Source organism: Leptodactylus fuscus, chromosome 5, assembly GCF_031893055.1.
Source record: "Leptodactylus fuscus isolate aLepFus1 chromosome 5, aLepFus1.hap2, whole genome shotgun sequence".
Classification (NCBI taxonomy): domain Eukaryota; kingdom Metazoa; phylum Chordata; class Amphibia; order Anura; family Leptodactylidae; genus Leptodactylus; species Leptodactylus fuscus.
The window spans coordinates 140,256,938-140,273,827 of record NC_134269.1 but is presented as its reverse complement, the minus strand read 5'-3'; the positions used below and the strand labels follow the sequence as shown (position 1 = coordinate 140,273,827).

Below are 16,890 nucleotides of genomic sequence, written 5' to 3'. Positions count from 1 at the left end.
AAGACAAAATGGCTTAGAGCAGCATGTGGCATTAATTTTCTCAATAAAGGTTGTTAAAAATGTAATACTAACCATTCATCGCAGCGTTTTACAGTAATGGCAAAGTGGATGGGAGTCTAGCGAATGCCATGCCCACTTTGTGGTAAAAACACGGCACGGTTCTGAAAATCGCAGTATGTCAATTATACCTACAGAAATGGTGGTGGTTTCCCCATAGGTATAATTGTAACAGAAAGTCCACGGAGGAAAACTCTGCAAACTTTCCTTCTAAAGCGCTGCAGGAAGAACCGCGATGCGTTGCTTTTGCCCACAGCGATGAGAAGAAGTGGATACAAAACAGGAGGATTCTTCCCTTTTTATCCTTACTTTCTCATGAGTCTGCTCTTAGCTTTGTATCAAAGATATATAAAATACAATCATATCAAGGACTGTATTGAACTAGCAAACTAGCCATGTGAATCTGTTCTAAAAAAAGGAGTCAAATAATATTAAGTTTAAAAGAGAACAACTAAAACTTTAAAACAACTTTCAACCAATTATTAGATTTCTAGTATTTTGTCATTAATAAATGTTGTAATTTACTTTATTAACAGGTGTTGACTCCTTTATGTGAAATCCTGCATTTTTCCGCCTGCTTCTCTAGTGACCACTGAAATCTGTGTACATCTTTCACTAGGTGTATGGGTGGGCACTAGTATAATGCAGGAAAGCACAGGCTGTGGGGAATGCCTCAAACTATTATATATCAGGCATTTTAAAACACTGGTTTTGTCATATGAGAGATGAGATTTTCATCACAGGTCTCTAGATCACAATTGTAAAATTTGTGTAAAATTATAAAATACCTGTAAAATTTCCAGAGGAATCACCAGTTGAAAATACAGTTGAGATTGGCGGATTTATATGCCACTACAGTGCGTACAGATTTCTGCTCTCATTAAAGAAACAAGGGAAAGAATAAAAAGTGCAGAATTTCATAGAAAGGAGCCGAGCTTTGTTAATAAAATATATTACATTCATTAATGGTAGTAATGCTGCTAGAAAATCAAAAGTTATTGTAAAGCTTAGTTATGCTTTAAACAAAAAGTCTCCAAAAGTTGAGATCTGTATATCAGACTATCTATTTGTAGAAGGCCAAATTTCCTAGGGGTTTTTACACCACACAAATGAGATATCTACATTGTGTCTGATATTGGTATTTTTTGTAAACAATTTTTTAACTCCTTTCCAACATGCACTGTACATGTACAGTCGAGGTCAGAAGGGGAAATATGCTGTGTGCTCTGGTGTGTACCTATGGTTGTACCCATGTATTACGAATAAATGTAGTGGTTATCAAGTATAATATCTGCTGTCATCTACTAAAATAAATTGAGTAGTGGCTATGACATCTGAGCAGTTAGAAGGAGGTTTTTGACCTGCTCGTCTCTATCCATGATAAGATCACTGGATAGTGATTTGTGTTCATGGCAGCCAGAGGCCTTGTTTAGGTTCCCTGGACCTAACCTTATACTAAGCCTATTAAGCTTTGCTTCCGGCAGTAGTAAGACACAACAAAGGAATTTTCACCAAAGTCATACTGACTATCTGTATAACGTTAAGATGTGATTTTTACCCCACCACAACTTATTTTATTTAAAGTTTATAAATGCATTTTATGAACATTAAATCGATCCATTAAAAAAATATTCTTATCCTACTAAAGAAGGGAGAAAAAATAGGGGTGAAAAAGCAAAAATGAGGAAATGAAAAATGACTTTGTCTGGCAGTGGTTAAAAGAGATCTTAACAGGCAAACATAAATCTAAATAATTTTCATCATTGCAGAATGAATTGCATTTCCATCTCCACTAAATACCCACAAATACCCAGAGTGGAGAAACAATCATTTTCCAAATGTTATTATAAGGCAGCAAGAACACATAAGCCTGCTATTACTAGTAGAAAATGTTAGATTAAATCTCCAGTTAATTAAATTGCAAAGCTACAACTTAATTACTAACAAACAATTCCTAAATGATGTAATGAAATCTAAACATTGTCAAATAAATTTGGTTCAGCCTGGCTTTACATTAAAAGTATTGAATAGAATAATGAACCTAGAAAACCCTTTGTTTCATGAGTCTCCGTGCAATGATAGCATGTTTTATTCTGACTGAATATTTAGCGTGAATGGCACTTTGACATGTTTGAAAAGTTTTTTTTATGAAACTCAAGACATGGCAGCCTTAATTCTGGAATGAGCCTTGATATAGTGCATGCAGAACTTGAGTTAACTTGAGTTCATTGGTATGAAACATTTTAATAGACTGTAATACTGCTATACGCATGTGTGGAAAGTTTTAAGAAAACTGATTGGTTGACAAGCATTATGCAGTATTCACGTAAAATAGTTTCGTGGAAATGTAACCCTTACTATGCCTGCTTCCATTCTAAAGTCAATCTTCAATTTATTTTTTCGCTGCCTGCTAAGCACATGTATTTATTGTATGACAGTATGAATAAAACCGTCATGGCTTCCTACTGTAAAAATACTGCATAGTCTTATATGCAGAATAGCGTAATCATAGCAAAAGCTGACACATTCCATAAATTTACTTCCCAGGCATTAAAGGATGACGACGATGATGATGCTGAGACTGGTTTAACTGATGGGGAAGACAAAGAAAAACCTAAAGAAGAAGAGAAACTTGGAAAACTTCAATACTCATTAGACTATGATTTCCAAAATAATCAGGTGAGATAGTAATCTATCTATTCTGCTGCACTTTTATATTTTCTGTACATTATTTATTCTGTAAACGATGAGGGAGAAGCTTTTGTGTTTAAGCAAAATTCTTGGATCCCGATATATTTCACACATTGAGTCCTGCAGACGCAGACACACAACAAAGGCCTGCAACAGGGTAAGGGGAATCCTATCCTAACCATTGTGAGGTTACTCCTTACAAAGCTCCATTTACAATGCTTTCATATATACATATATCTGGCCAGTCATTGAGACGAATTACCAAAATGAGATCTACACTCACCGGCCACTTTATTAGGTACACCTGTCCAACTGCTCGTTAACACTTAATTTCTAATCAGCCAATCACATGGCGGCAACTCAGTGCATTTAGGCATGTAGACATGGTCAAGACAATCTCCTGCAGTTCAAACCGAGCATCAGTATGGGGAAGAAAGGTGATTTGAGTGCCTTTGAACGTGGCATGGTTGTTGGTGCCAGAAGGGCTGGTCTAAGTATTTCAGAAACTGCTGATCTACTGGGATTTTCACGCACAACCATCTCTAGGGTTTACAGAGAATGGTCCAAAAAAGGAAAAACATCCAGTGAGCGGCAGTTCTGTGGGCGGAAATGCGTTGTTGATGCCAGAGGTCAGAGGAGAATGGCCAGACTGGTTCAAGCTGATAGAAAGGCAACAGTGACTCAAATAGCCACCCGTTACAACCAAGGTAGCCAGAAGAGCATCTCTGAACGCACAGTACGTCGAACTTTGAGGCAGATGGGCTACAGCAGCAGATGACCACACCGGGTGCCACTCCTTTCAGCTAAGAACAGGAAACTGAGGCTACAATTTGCACAAGCTCATCGAAATTGGACAATTGAAGATTGGAAAAACGTTGCCTGGTCTGATGAGTCTCGATTTCTGCTGCGACATTCGGATGGTAGGGTCAGAATTTGGCGTCAACAACATGAAAGCATGGATCCATCCTGCCTTGTATCAACGGTTCAGGCTGGTGGTGGTGGTGTCATGGTGTGGGGAATATTTTCTTGGCACTCTTTGGGCCCCTTGGTACCAATTGAGCATCGTTGCAACGCCAAAGCCTACCTGAGTATTGTTGCTGACCATGTCCATCCCTTTATGACCACAATGTACCCAACATCTGATGGCTACTTTCAGCAGGATAATGCGCCATGTCATAAAGCTGGAATCATCTCAGACTGGTTTCTTGAACATGACAATGAGTTCACTGTACTCCAATGGCCTCCACAGTCACCAGATCTCAATCCAATAGAGCATCTTTGGGATGTGGTGGAACGGGAGATTCGCATCATGGATGTGCAGCCGACAAATCTGCGGCAACTGTGTGATGCCATCATGTCAATATGGACCAAAATCTCTGAGGAATGCTTCCAGCACCTTGTTGAATCTATGCCACGAAGAATTGAGGCAGTTCTGAAGGCAAAAGGGGGTCCAACCCGTTACTAGCATGGTGTACCTAATAAAGTGGCCGGTGAGTGTATATCAGTCTAAATTGGTGTGTGCCAGGTGACCTGAAATGTTTAATCTGTCAAAAAACAAATCTGTTGTGCATACAAATTGTCAATCACCAAGATTATGGCATGTAAAAAGCATCTTGAAGGCTATCTCACAGGCAGCGCAATCGGCAATAGAAAGGTTTTGTTTTAGAACTATCATAACAGATAAGGATGGGCAGGGATCCATTTGACCTCCAGAGTTCACTGCATATATTCTGTGAAGGTCCACTTCTAAACTGTGTATAAAGAACCCCTAGCACCCCAATAACTTATAATGAAGTTGGGAAATGTAATCACCGATCTTTAAGAGATACAATGTATTAGCCTTTCCTTTGAGGTCTTTGTATCTATGTTTGTTTCAAAATACATTTATTTCAGAAAGAAATATAAAACATATAATTTAGATTTAACATGAGTACATTTCAGGTAAAGCAAACCCAGGAGCCTGCAGATCAAAGAGACCTCATCTTAATGTTCTCTGGCAATGCAGGAGCACAAATTCTTATGTTCCTTTCCATTGTGACTGACCACTCAATACTCAGAGAATATCATTAAATCAATGGGAGACTTTATAAAGCTCAAACAGCTAAATCCTGCCAAAGAATAATAAGTGGAAGAAATTGGTCCTTACAAACACATTTCTCTTTCTGTCTGCAGATGAAAACAAATGTGAACTTTATTGAAAGAAAGCAGTTGTTCAAGCTCTTGTTGCTGCAAAGTCAAATGAAAAGTCATTGAACTCTCCTACCGTGCAAAGTGTGTGCAGAACAATTGTTCTCTATTTAGGGATGTCATTGGAAATACACAGGCTTCAGGGAGCAGTATATCAAAGAGGATTTCTATGATCCTAGTCTTCATAGATTGTTGATAGGCTGCAGTGATATTACCTGAAGTACCTGAAATATATGATGGAGGCAACCTTATATTACATATGCATGTAGACACATTGTAGGTAAAACTTCAAGGAGTACTTCCACTTTAATCTGCCCATAGTATGTCCACCATCTGGATGTTACATAACCGTAAAAATTTGAGAAATATAAACTAGGTAAAACCTAATAAAACCAGGTGGCTTGTGGGAAACTTTAAACAAGACTTTTTATGGATATCTTTGAGAAATACTTTCTTCTTGCCACTCTTCCATAAAGGCCAGATTTGTGCAGTGTATGACTGATTGTTGTCCTATGGACAGACCCTCCCACCTCAGCTGTAGATCTCTGCAGTTCATCCAGAGTGATCATGGGCCTCTTGGCTGCATCTCTGATCAGTCTTCTCCTTGTTTGAGATGAAAGTTTAGAGGAACGGCCGTGTCTTGCTAGATTTGCAGTGGTCTGATACTCCTTCCATTCCAATATGATTGCTTGCACAGCGCTCCTTTGAATGTTTAAAGCTTGGGAAATCTTTTTGTATCCAAATCCGGCTTTAAACTTTTCCACAACAGTATCTCAGACCTACCTGGTGTGTTCCTTGGTCTTCATGATTTTCTCTGCGCTTTAAACAGAACCCTGAGACTATCACAGAGAAGGTGCATTTATACGGAGACTTGATTACACACAGGTAGATTATTTTTAATCATCATCAGTCATTTAGGATAACATTTGATCATTCAGAGATCCTCACTGAAATTCTGGAGTGAGTTTGCTGCACTGAAAGTAAAGGGGCTGAATAATATTGCCTGCCCCACTTTTCAGTTTTTTATTTGTTAAAAAAGTTTAAAATATCCAATACATTTTGTTCCACTTCACAATTGTGTCCCACTTGTTGTTGATTCTTCCCCCCAAAATTTAAATTGTATATCTTTATGTTTGAAGCCTGAAATGTGGCAAAAGGTTGAAAAGTTCTAGAGGGTTGAATACTTTCGCAAGGCACTGTAGCACCCATACCAAAGAATGGCCTGTAGCTTTGTAATCTGGCTGAAAATGCAGTCTATTTTAGTATGTATATAGAGTACTATACATATTTTTGTTGATAGTTTATGGGGCAACAGGGATGGGTTTAGCTAACAGATCTCTGTCTGATTTCAATACTTGTTAGTAGACTATAAAAGTGTAATACTGAAATAATCCTCCAAGCAGATTTCAAACAAATCAGATGCCTTCTTCAGGCTAAGGCCCCACGTTGTGGGCTGCAGAAAAAAAAGTGCATCACTTTTCACTTTCTGCTTCAATTGGCTAGAATCCCATCCACTTTGCAGGGATTGTAAAATGTAGCAGTTTTTGCTGCGGTGCTTACACCACGTGGGACCCGGACTAAGACTTTGCAGTCATCAAATGAGATAAATTGAAACCTTTTCATATATAGGAATAACAGATTATTACATTGAGTATTCTTACGAAATCATAAAATTTGTCTTTTTCATAAAACCTCACTTGGATAACATACACACTTTTTTCATACATGTCAAACACAATACTCAGTCCTTAACATATAAGCCTTGTCCCAGCTAGTTATCGGTTATTCTGTAACTTTAGTTTTCCCAAGAAATTTACGATTGGTAACAAAGATAATTTTCTGATTTGACTGTTTGGGTACAGAAGACCCTTGTGACTCATTTTCAGGACCCTTACAATATATAAATATCATCAAAAACAGCAAACTACTTTGAGACTCTTAAACTGATCTTCTAAGTAAAATGTATGAACACTGTACAGGTTATTCCTGCCATGTACAGTCATTCCATAATTCATGTTACTGGAAGTCTAATTGTTATTCACCTAGCACAGTGCAATTCACTGGGCTTCAAAGGGAGGCATGACCAAAGAACTCTGTAGGAGCATGATAGCTTATTTTCACAAACATTTCAGAAGAGGAAGGGAATTATTTTTCCACTCCACTGGGTAAAAATCATAGACACATTTTTCTGTCTTTCATGTAAAGTTATAGGTGTTGTTTAGATTTATTCCTTGCATAAGTATATTATTATTCTAGAATAAAAGTCACAACATCTCCCTGTTTTAAATCTATTTTTATTCCCTTATATGTCTTAAATTTTCTATATTTAGAAATGTTAGTAGTTCTCATTTCCTATGTATGTTCTGCTGTATCTTTATTTTATATTATAAAGATAGCACTACTGATTGTAACTAATACTATGTCTAGTTTCGCTTACATTGACCTATATTAACAAATGATTTCTAGGAAACCATTCATAGAGAAAAGATCTATTCATGTATATTTATCTATATCATGCTTGTCTAACTGGAATGATTCTAGCTTCAAAATGACTTCCCAAAGTGTAAATCGTGGGGTTGTCTTGTATAGTAAATAGACAAATATGCCTGTCCACTCTGTGAGTATTGACTGAAATTCAACAGAGCTGGGAGGACTCACATACTACTCCTGTATCAGAAGGGGTTCTATGTCTCCTTAGGGTATGCTCACATGGAGTTTTTTGCAGGCGGATTTTGATGTAGAATCCACCTGAAGAATCACCTGCAAAAACACCTTTCATTCATTCAATGGGAGTCACTCACAATTTCAGCTAGTGGGAAAAAAATGTGCCATGCCCTATCTTCACGTGGACTCTGAGACTGAGTCAGCCGTGGCGTCTGCAGCTCAAGACACCCTCCTGCTTAGGCCCATTCATCCAGGCCTAATCAGGAGCAGGATGCCATGATGGGATGCCGATGCACTGTATTGGCATCCTGTCTTGCCTAGCCGTGCAAAAAAAACCACATGGCGGAAAAGGTTTCTGCCATGTGAACTAACCTTTAGGGAGACACCACCATGAGGCAGTGTCATAATAAACCAGGAATATGCAGACATGACCTGTTTATTGGAAGGCATATTCCTCTTTTCCACAAAGGAGATCTTATTTGAATATTTCTTACCCATAATACTCCTGTAGGTATGACTCTGTACTCCTACTGACTCCTTTGTAAAACAATAATCTGCATTATGCTAAACATGAAGTAAACATGGAGTTAACATAAAAGGATTGTACCATCAGAACAGCCCTTGGGTCCGAGTGCGAGAAATTATGGCACCCTTGCATTTCCCCTACAGTGAAAATGTTTCATTTAACCAAGTGCAAGCCACCCACGGCCATATTTAGAATATTTTTCCATGATGATCACTTTACTTTGAAATTTTTACATTTACATTAAAATGTATTCTTTTTCTATAACTCTCTATACATTCAATTGACAAAAGATATCTAAAGAATGAGAAGATACAAAATCGAGATTGGAAATATGAGAAATCATATATAATCTTGGCTTGGTATTTAAACCCTGTAGGGAGGAATGAAATATGCTTTTTACTCTTACATTTTTAGACTTGAATGTCATCTTTCTTTTGCTCTATTTTTAGCTGATGGTGGGGATAATTCAAGCCGCTGAGCTCCCTGCTTTAGATATGGGAGGTACATCAGATCCTTATGTGAAGCTATTTTTGCTGCCAGATAAAAAGAAGAAATTTGAAACGAAAGTCCACAGAAAGACCCTTAACCCTGTATTCAACGAGCAATTCACTTTTAAGGTATTTCTTATTCCATTGATTCTTAACTATTTGTGTGATTTTTAGAGATTTGTGGTAATTGTACTTTTTCTATTTAATATTTTATTCAGACTATGTATAGTAATAAAACATATATTTGTAAAGTATATGGTTAAAATGGTTAAAAACTAAAATTGATCTTATAAATAACCACTAGGAATAAGTAAAGCAAACAATGGGAAGAGTAGAGAGCACTCCAATAGATGTTCAATCTTAAGTTATTCACCTCTGTTTCTAATAACATCTCAAGTAGACTGAACCATTTATTGTTTGTTCTCAGATTACAACTTTGCTGGTCAGTAAAATACAATGAGTGGATGAATTCAACTATTCTTTTACATTTTCCAAAACCAAAACTGGTTATATGAATTGAATGGTTCATTATTAGAGATGAGCGAACAGTGTTCGCTCATCTCTATTCATTATACCTGATAAATTGCAAACCAATCTATGAAACTCAAATAAAATAAATTAATTCATTTATCTCAACACTGTAACCGGATGTTACTTTAAAGTCTACGTTAGGAATAGAGATGAGCGAACAGTAAACTGTTCGAGGTTCGATATTCGTTTCGAGTAGCCCCTCAATATTCGACTACTCGAATCGAATATCAAACCTTATTATAGTCTATGGGGGTAAAAAGCTCGTTTCAGGGGTAGGCAACGTTCGATCAAATTATACTTACCAAGTCCACTAGTGAGGGTCGGGCTGGATCCTCTGTGCAGTCTTCTCCTTGCAGCGTCCCCGTGGTATCTTCCGGCTCTTCATTCACTCTGCCAGGCATCGGGCCTGGGCAGAGCCGACTGCGCATGTCCGCTTGTAGTGCGGGCATGCACAGTCGGCTCTGCCCAGGCCCGATGCCTGGCAGAGTGAATGAAGAGCCGGAAGACGCTGCAGGGAAGCTGCAGGGAGAAGACTTCTAAAGGTAGGAGCAGAACCAGTGTTGTTTGGCCGACTGTATAACATTCGGCCAATCAATGCTGGTTCTGCATCAAACTTTTACATTCGAACAGTGAGTGGTACTCGATCGAGTATTAGTATTTCGAATACCATAGTATTTGATCGAATACCTACTCGATCGAGTGTACTCGCTCATCTCTACTTAGGAAGTAGTCTACATACTAAATGTTTTTGTTTGAGGTAGTGGCTTTTTTTGCCCAAAATGCAATATGTTCTGGGGCATGTTATTTTTTCTTTCTGGCTTTTTGCCATAGATGTCTTTAAATACACCAGAGATGATTTTTATATTTTGAAATTTTTGAAAAATTCTAAAATTGAAAAAACGCTAACAAGAGAATTGAACCCAGGACATTTTTTCATTTTCCTATCTGGGAAAATGTGAAAAAAGGAGGAGAAAGATTTTTACATTTTCATGTTTTTATAGCACAAAGTTTTGCAAAATCGTTTTTAAAATAGTTTTTCCTCTCCATTCTGGTACTTTTCATGTACATGTTACTGGGGGTGGGACTAGACCTTGTGATGCAGGCATAATAATGGTGTTTTGTTTTGTTTTTTTACTTTATTTTACATTTCTAATTTTATTTATTTATTTATTTTTTTTGCCTTGTATATTGTTTTTAATTTTTTTTAACACATTGCGCTCCAATAAGGTAATAATAGTCCCATATGGGGCATTTTAACATTAACTTTTTTTTACTGATTTTCCCTGTGTTACAGGAAGAACACAGTATAAGGATCAATTATTAAAAAGTAGTAAAAGTTAAGAAAACTTAACTTTTACTACTAACCTATATAACGCCTAAGCTCCCACCCTTACAAGGTCAGTCCCAACAACTCTCCTGAAAGTTACCATAAAAATACAAACTCTTTTCCCATGTGTTTATTGCCACCTTTAAATAAGTGGGCATTCATCAGGGGATTAGTGAAGAAGTCTCAGTATAAAACCCAATGGCCTGATCAAGTATAATAGCTCAAAACCATGAGTCTGGGGAAACTCTGGCATCTACACAGTAGTGTCACGATGTGTTAGTTTGATTTTTGCACATATTTGTAAGCTGGGCGTAGGTATTTATTGGGCTAGTAGTAAAAGTAAAGTTTATTAATCATTGATCCTCTTGCTGTAATGCTTGAATTTGATTGAGGATTATTGGGGTTCATGTACAACAATTGCTATATATTTAAGGAACACTGCATACTAGCATTTATTGCAGAGCTGATCTGGGTACTCTAGGATGTATGCACGTTCCGAGCATCTGCAGATCACATGACTGTCCGGCCACATCATGGCAGCAACCCTATCCATATATACAGCGATTATTGAGTACTGTGTATACAGCAGTCAGGATGGCAGAGATGTACCTGCCTTCTATCTATGGAGTCTGGCTGAACCTGCTACTGCAGTTGTGCGATCTTCTGCAGCCACTATCTCTGCAGGGATGTTCAGGTACATCCTTATAGAAGTAAGCAGCTAACGTCTAGATGTATAAAGTTAGTGGACATTTGGCAAGATAACAGACAGATAGTTAGATATATGTTTACATTGTGCTACATGAATTGGTAATGTATAGTAGTGAAGTCTTCTAGCTGGTGATTTGAAGCACTATAAATAAAGTGTCATTATGCAAAGCAGATTATATAAGGATATCAGGAGGTGGAACAATATTTAATGCATAATAGTAATATTTCCTGCTAAAGAAATACTCCAGAACTCACCACCAGATTCGATGAGCATTTTTTAACATCTTATACTATACAATGAAATCACATGCCATCTGTTGTGTAAATTGTATAAATGTCTTTTAAATATCAACATGCCATCTTATATTATATAGAAATGGCTGACAATTGCTACTTTTTCCATTCTGAAATAGATAGTAATCACTGACTAGTAGATAGATAGATAGATAGATAGATAGATAGATAGATAGATAGATAGATAGATAGACAGAATGAGCAGGTTTTGGGAAAAGGCTGTAAAACATTATATAAGGGTAGAAGATGTAGAGGAAATCTTGTAACTACTCTGTGACCCTCTGTCCCTTCCCACTTGTCAGATAATTCAATCATCCTCCAGCTAACTGTATACTAAACCTTGTTAGACGTGCTATGCCTTGTGCTTTTAGGCATGTGCTGTCATTCTCAGTCAGAACATTTAGAGAAAACATTCAGTTGACTTTAAGAAACCAAATAACAATCTTATTGCCCCTTCAAACTGTAATATTTTACTTTTAAGGGTAGCCCAGTTGGAAGTGAAGATTTGCAGATTGTGTGATCCCATTAAAAGGAAGGAAGCAGGATAATGATCTCTTCTTAATACTAGTTTTAGCCTCTGTTCACAATGTACAATGGTTTATTGGAACATTCTATAACAAGAAAATACAGTGCAATAAAATACATCCTTCCATTGTAAGCGATTATACTAGGGATTTATATTCATAATCCAACCTATAGTGTGAATAATTCATATCCTTTTATTTAGTATTATATTTGAATTTAGACTTACAAACTATATTAGATATAATCCGAATTGTTCGGTTTGAGGTAAAAAGTCACTTCTCACATCTCATTTTTCACTATGTTATGTCACCTCCTAAATATCTTTTTAACGTTCATCCCATTTGTTTTTCTCGAGGCCGTTTTCATTTCAACAGCATGCTCAGTCTTACGGTGACAGCTCTAGTTCACAAACAGAGACAATAAAAGATCCAGGCTCAATAATCACTCAGTAAGATAGATATCCCTACAGGCTTTAGCCTTTACTATGTACGCTAAAGTCTTCTTGACCCCTCAAATAAACTCCTATCACAATAATTCTTTTATCTCCAGTTTTATCATAGACAGTACCAAGTTCTTAAAATCTTTGGAAAGGGAAACATTTTTTTATTTAACTGTTCTTAGTGTTAAACTACTCTGATTATTAGACCCTTTATTAGTAACTAATATGGATACAAATATGATTTTTTGTGGTTTGTATACTTTATATGTTCATTTATCCCAAATATCATATTATATTATAATGTGTACATTTATATATACTCACAACAGACAAAGCCGCATAGCATTGACTTTCCAAATCAAACGAAATTTCAAAATTTCACCATGCAAAACCTACATTTCCCTGGTCTAGCCTTTAGCCGTATTTTTCATTGGGCCAAAAAGAACTCTTGTGTGATTATATAAGTCTTTTTCTTATTTTTAGAGGGAATTTAGAGTATATTTTATAATGGAAACATGGTTGGTTCAACCATGTAATAAATAATCATCTGTTATTTTAGTGACATGTAACACTGTATTCCAGGGGAGTGGGCAAGACCTTTTTTAATGTTCTCTGCTATGGACAATATCTAGTTGTTACAATGTTTCCTTTATAGTAAGGTGAATGCAAAGTGCCACCTACTATGGCCTCCATTAATTAACTGTAATCTGTGAGCAAACCTGTTAGCAAGTGTTTGGTTTTTTTCTAGGAAGCCCCAGGTATGAGAGTAAGTAGTTGACAGTGCCTATTGATTTCAATGGTTGTAGGTGTAATGTAGGACTAGGTAACTACTAGATAACCTTACTCCACTACAGCTAAGAGATGAGGATCATAAACATAAGAACCCCCTCACCTACACATGTGGCCAAAATTTGTTGGTAACCATCGTTTAATGAAAGAAAAACCCACAATGGTCACAGAAATAACTTGAATCTGACAAAAGTAATAATTAATAAAAATTCTATGAAAATGAACAAATGAAAATCAGACATTGCTTTTCATCCATGCTTCAATAGAATAAAAAAAAAACTCATGAAACAGGCCTGGACAAAAATGATTGTTCTCTTAACTTAATATTTTGTCACACAACCTACCTTTTGAGGCAATCACTGCAATCGAACAATTCATGTAACTGTCAATGAGACTTCTGCACCTCTCAACAGGTATTTTGGCCCACTCCCCATGAGCAAACTGCTCCAGTTATCTCAGGTTTGAAGGGTGCCTTTTCCAAATGGCATGTTTCAGCTCCTTCCAAAGATGCTCAATAGGGTTTAGGTCGGGGCTCATAGAAGGCCACTTCAGAATAGTCCAGTGTTTTCCTCTTAGCCATTCTTGGGTCTTTTTAGCTGTGTGTTTTGGGTCATTATCCTGTTGCAAGACCCATGACCTGTGACTCAGATCAAGTTTTCTGACACAGGCCATCACATTTCTCTACACAACCCCTTGATAGTCTTGAGATTTCATTGTACCCTGCACAGATTCAAGACACCCTGTGCCAGATGCAACAAAGCAGCCCCAGAATTAACATAACAGAGCCTCCTCCATGTTTTACAGTAGGGACAGTGTCCTTTTCAAGATATACTTCATTTTTTCATCAGTGAACATAGAGGTGATGTGCCTTGCCAAAAATTTGATTTTTGTCTCATCTGTCCATAGTTTGGTAAATTACTTTAGTCAGAATCAAGTTATTTCTGTAACCATTGTGGGTTTTTCTCTCATTAAACGAGCAGTGCCAGTAATTTTGTCCACGTGTATACCTATTAACTCCTTCATATGGAATATAACAGGAAGATATAACATATACAACTCTAACCCCCTAGCCCTGCTGTTCCTTAATACAGAATGTTTCAGATGCTCTCCATCCTTTATCATTAATTATTGCAGCCAGATTTATTTCCAGATTTACTGATTTTGCTGTGTTTTTTTTATCTGAAGCCAAGAGTGGATTGAGCAGAAGGGAGAAGTGTAAGAACTTCCATCCATAACATGGAGTCTTACCCTAAAACAGGTTTCATACAGAAAGATGTAGAATTGATATTTTTCTTTAGTAAAGCCAGTGGAAATGCGAAGATTTCATGTTAAGACAAATACTGGGTTACTGCGTTATAGAAATCTGCAGACTCAAGAAAGGAAATGGTGCTCTGCAGAATATCATAGGCCCCTCCACTCTTGTTATTACTGAAGCCCCATTGCCCCCAGTAATGTTTCCTTGTAAAGCATTTCATTCATGCATATATGTTGCCCCCTTTCTCCACATAAAAACATTTGCATGTTAAAGTATGTTACGCTTAATTATAACAAAAAGCAATTTTGTGACTGTCAGTAAGATGGATGGAAAATCAATCTAGGCTATGTTACTGAAGCATAAAAATGGGTTAATCCAGGCAGTTAAAGAAAACCATCAACATAACTGAACATTTAATTTCAGCAGTTGCATTAAACACTGTGTTTTCCTTTACATATCAATAAGATTTGAGTTCGCAAGTTCAATGTTCTTTTATTCTGGTTCTGCTGTGCAAGGAAAATAACAGATGTGTCCCTGGTTTGCAGTCTCCAAAAGGATTACACCATTTCAAATAAACATGTCACTGTTGAATCACCAAAGATGTTACTACAGAATATAATTACATGTTATTTCAGATCTTAAGAATTTTCATCCTCATAAATATCCAAGATACAAAAGTGTTGTACTTTCTTCTGTTTTACATAAAAAAAATTAAATAAGGCATTTGGTTAGGTGTCAGTCTGTCTGAAATGGATATAAGAAAAATATGTTAACCCCCTCTCAACTTTTGATGTACATGTACATCATAATTTCAAGTGGTAAGGTGTGGTGAGTACTCAGGAACTGAGCCCTCTCCATCCATGAAAGGTGCTGGATGTACTATACAGCAGGTACCCATTGCTAACAACCAAGACGGGTGATAGCAATGATTGTCACTGTTTACCCCTTAGTAGCAGTAGTAGCCTGAAGAATCTACATAATTACATTGTATGGGCTCCGCCATATTGGAATTAACTACTGCCCCAAAAATGTCATGGGGGCACTTAGTTGTCATGCTATTCAGGAGTCAAAGGCTTTGCAATATGGTGCACGTATTATAAATAGAGATGAGCAAACACTGTTCGGATCAGCCGTTCCGAACAGCACGCTCCCATAGAAATGAATGGAAGCACCTGGCACGGCGACCGGCCGCCGGCAAAGTGTACGTGCCAGGTGCTTCCATTCATTTCTATGGGAGCGTGCTGTTCGGAACGGCTGATCCGAACAGTGTTCGCTCATCTCTAATTATAAACTGTCAGAAGCAGGATGTAATATAAGTGCAGGAAATATACAATATGTATAAAGAATTAACCTCCCTAGATTTCAAAATGTCATAATATGGCAATGCAAAGGACATTTTGTTTTGCAAAATGTTACTTTTTAAAAAAAAGTTTTAAAATCTATCACAAAGTATTTAAAAAATCATCACTGTGATCACACTAACCTGCAGAATTAAACTAACCAGTTATTTTTATTGCACACTCAATGCAGTACAACCAAAAGCCATCAGATATTGGCGTAGCTAAGTTTTTCTTCCAATTTCACCACATTTTGAATTTGTTTCTGGCTTCCTAGTAGAATATTAGGTGGTGTCAATAGGAAGTATCAATAGTCAATAAGTATAAGAATTTGTCTTGTAGAAATCAAGTCCTTATATAACTATGGTAATGAAAAACTCTAAAAGTTATGGTAAGATAAGTAAAGGCAAAGTTTTTCTCAAGGAACTGTATAGATTGAACACTAACAGACAAATGCTACCTTTTTATGCAATATTTTACTTTCTTTACATCAAAGCAAACAGAACTAAGGATGCAAAATGGTTAATAAAAAATAAGAGATAAAAATGCCATAAAAAAAGAAACAAAATATGCTATTGTTAGACGAGATAGCGCAGAATGTGGAATTGATTCAATGTAAAATCAAATTTTTACATTTGTTGATGCCAATTACAACAGCTGTGATTTTTTTGTTTTCTCAATGTAAAAAAGATTCTATAGCTAAATCTAAAATAAAATAACTAACTATAATATCAAAAAATAGCACAGCTCACTTCATATACTACACAAATATTTAAAATGCAATTACTGTAGTTAATGTAAGCAGAAAAATAGGACTCAATGTAATGGATATGGACATGATCGACATAAAATGCATATCAAAAAATTGTTGAAGAACACATCGTTAGGTGAATTCCTATTCCTTTCTATAAGATGCGGATCAGTGGCAAAGTCCAGAATTTCACACCAATGTGTATTGGTTCTATGAAAACTGTACCATGCTTCACTGTACACTCATTCACACAGTATTATGGTGCCGTAGACAAGTCATGATGAGCCATTATATGTCCTCTCCATATGCACAATACCACTT

The 16,890-nt window shown here is 36.8% G+C and overlaps 1 protein-coding gene across 2 annotated transcripts in view; it reads left to right on the top strand.

The window, feature by feature from the left end:
• SYT1 (synaptotagmin 1) overlaps nt 1-16,890 on the top strand; it is a 160,979-nt gene that overhangs the window by 32,602 nt on the left and 111,487 nt on the right. The window contains exons 3-4 of one of the 2 annotated variants that reach the window (XM_075274373.1): nt 2,614-2,736; nt 8,575-8,742. In XM_075274373.1, the coding sequence (XP_075130474.1) occupies nt 2,614-2,736; nt 8,575-8,742 (291 nt within the window). Of the gene's footprint in view, nt 1-2,604; nt 2,737-8,574; nt 8,743-16,890 lie in introns of both variants that reach the window. The other variant, XM_075274371.1, reaches the window with a different exon arrangement.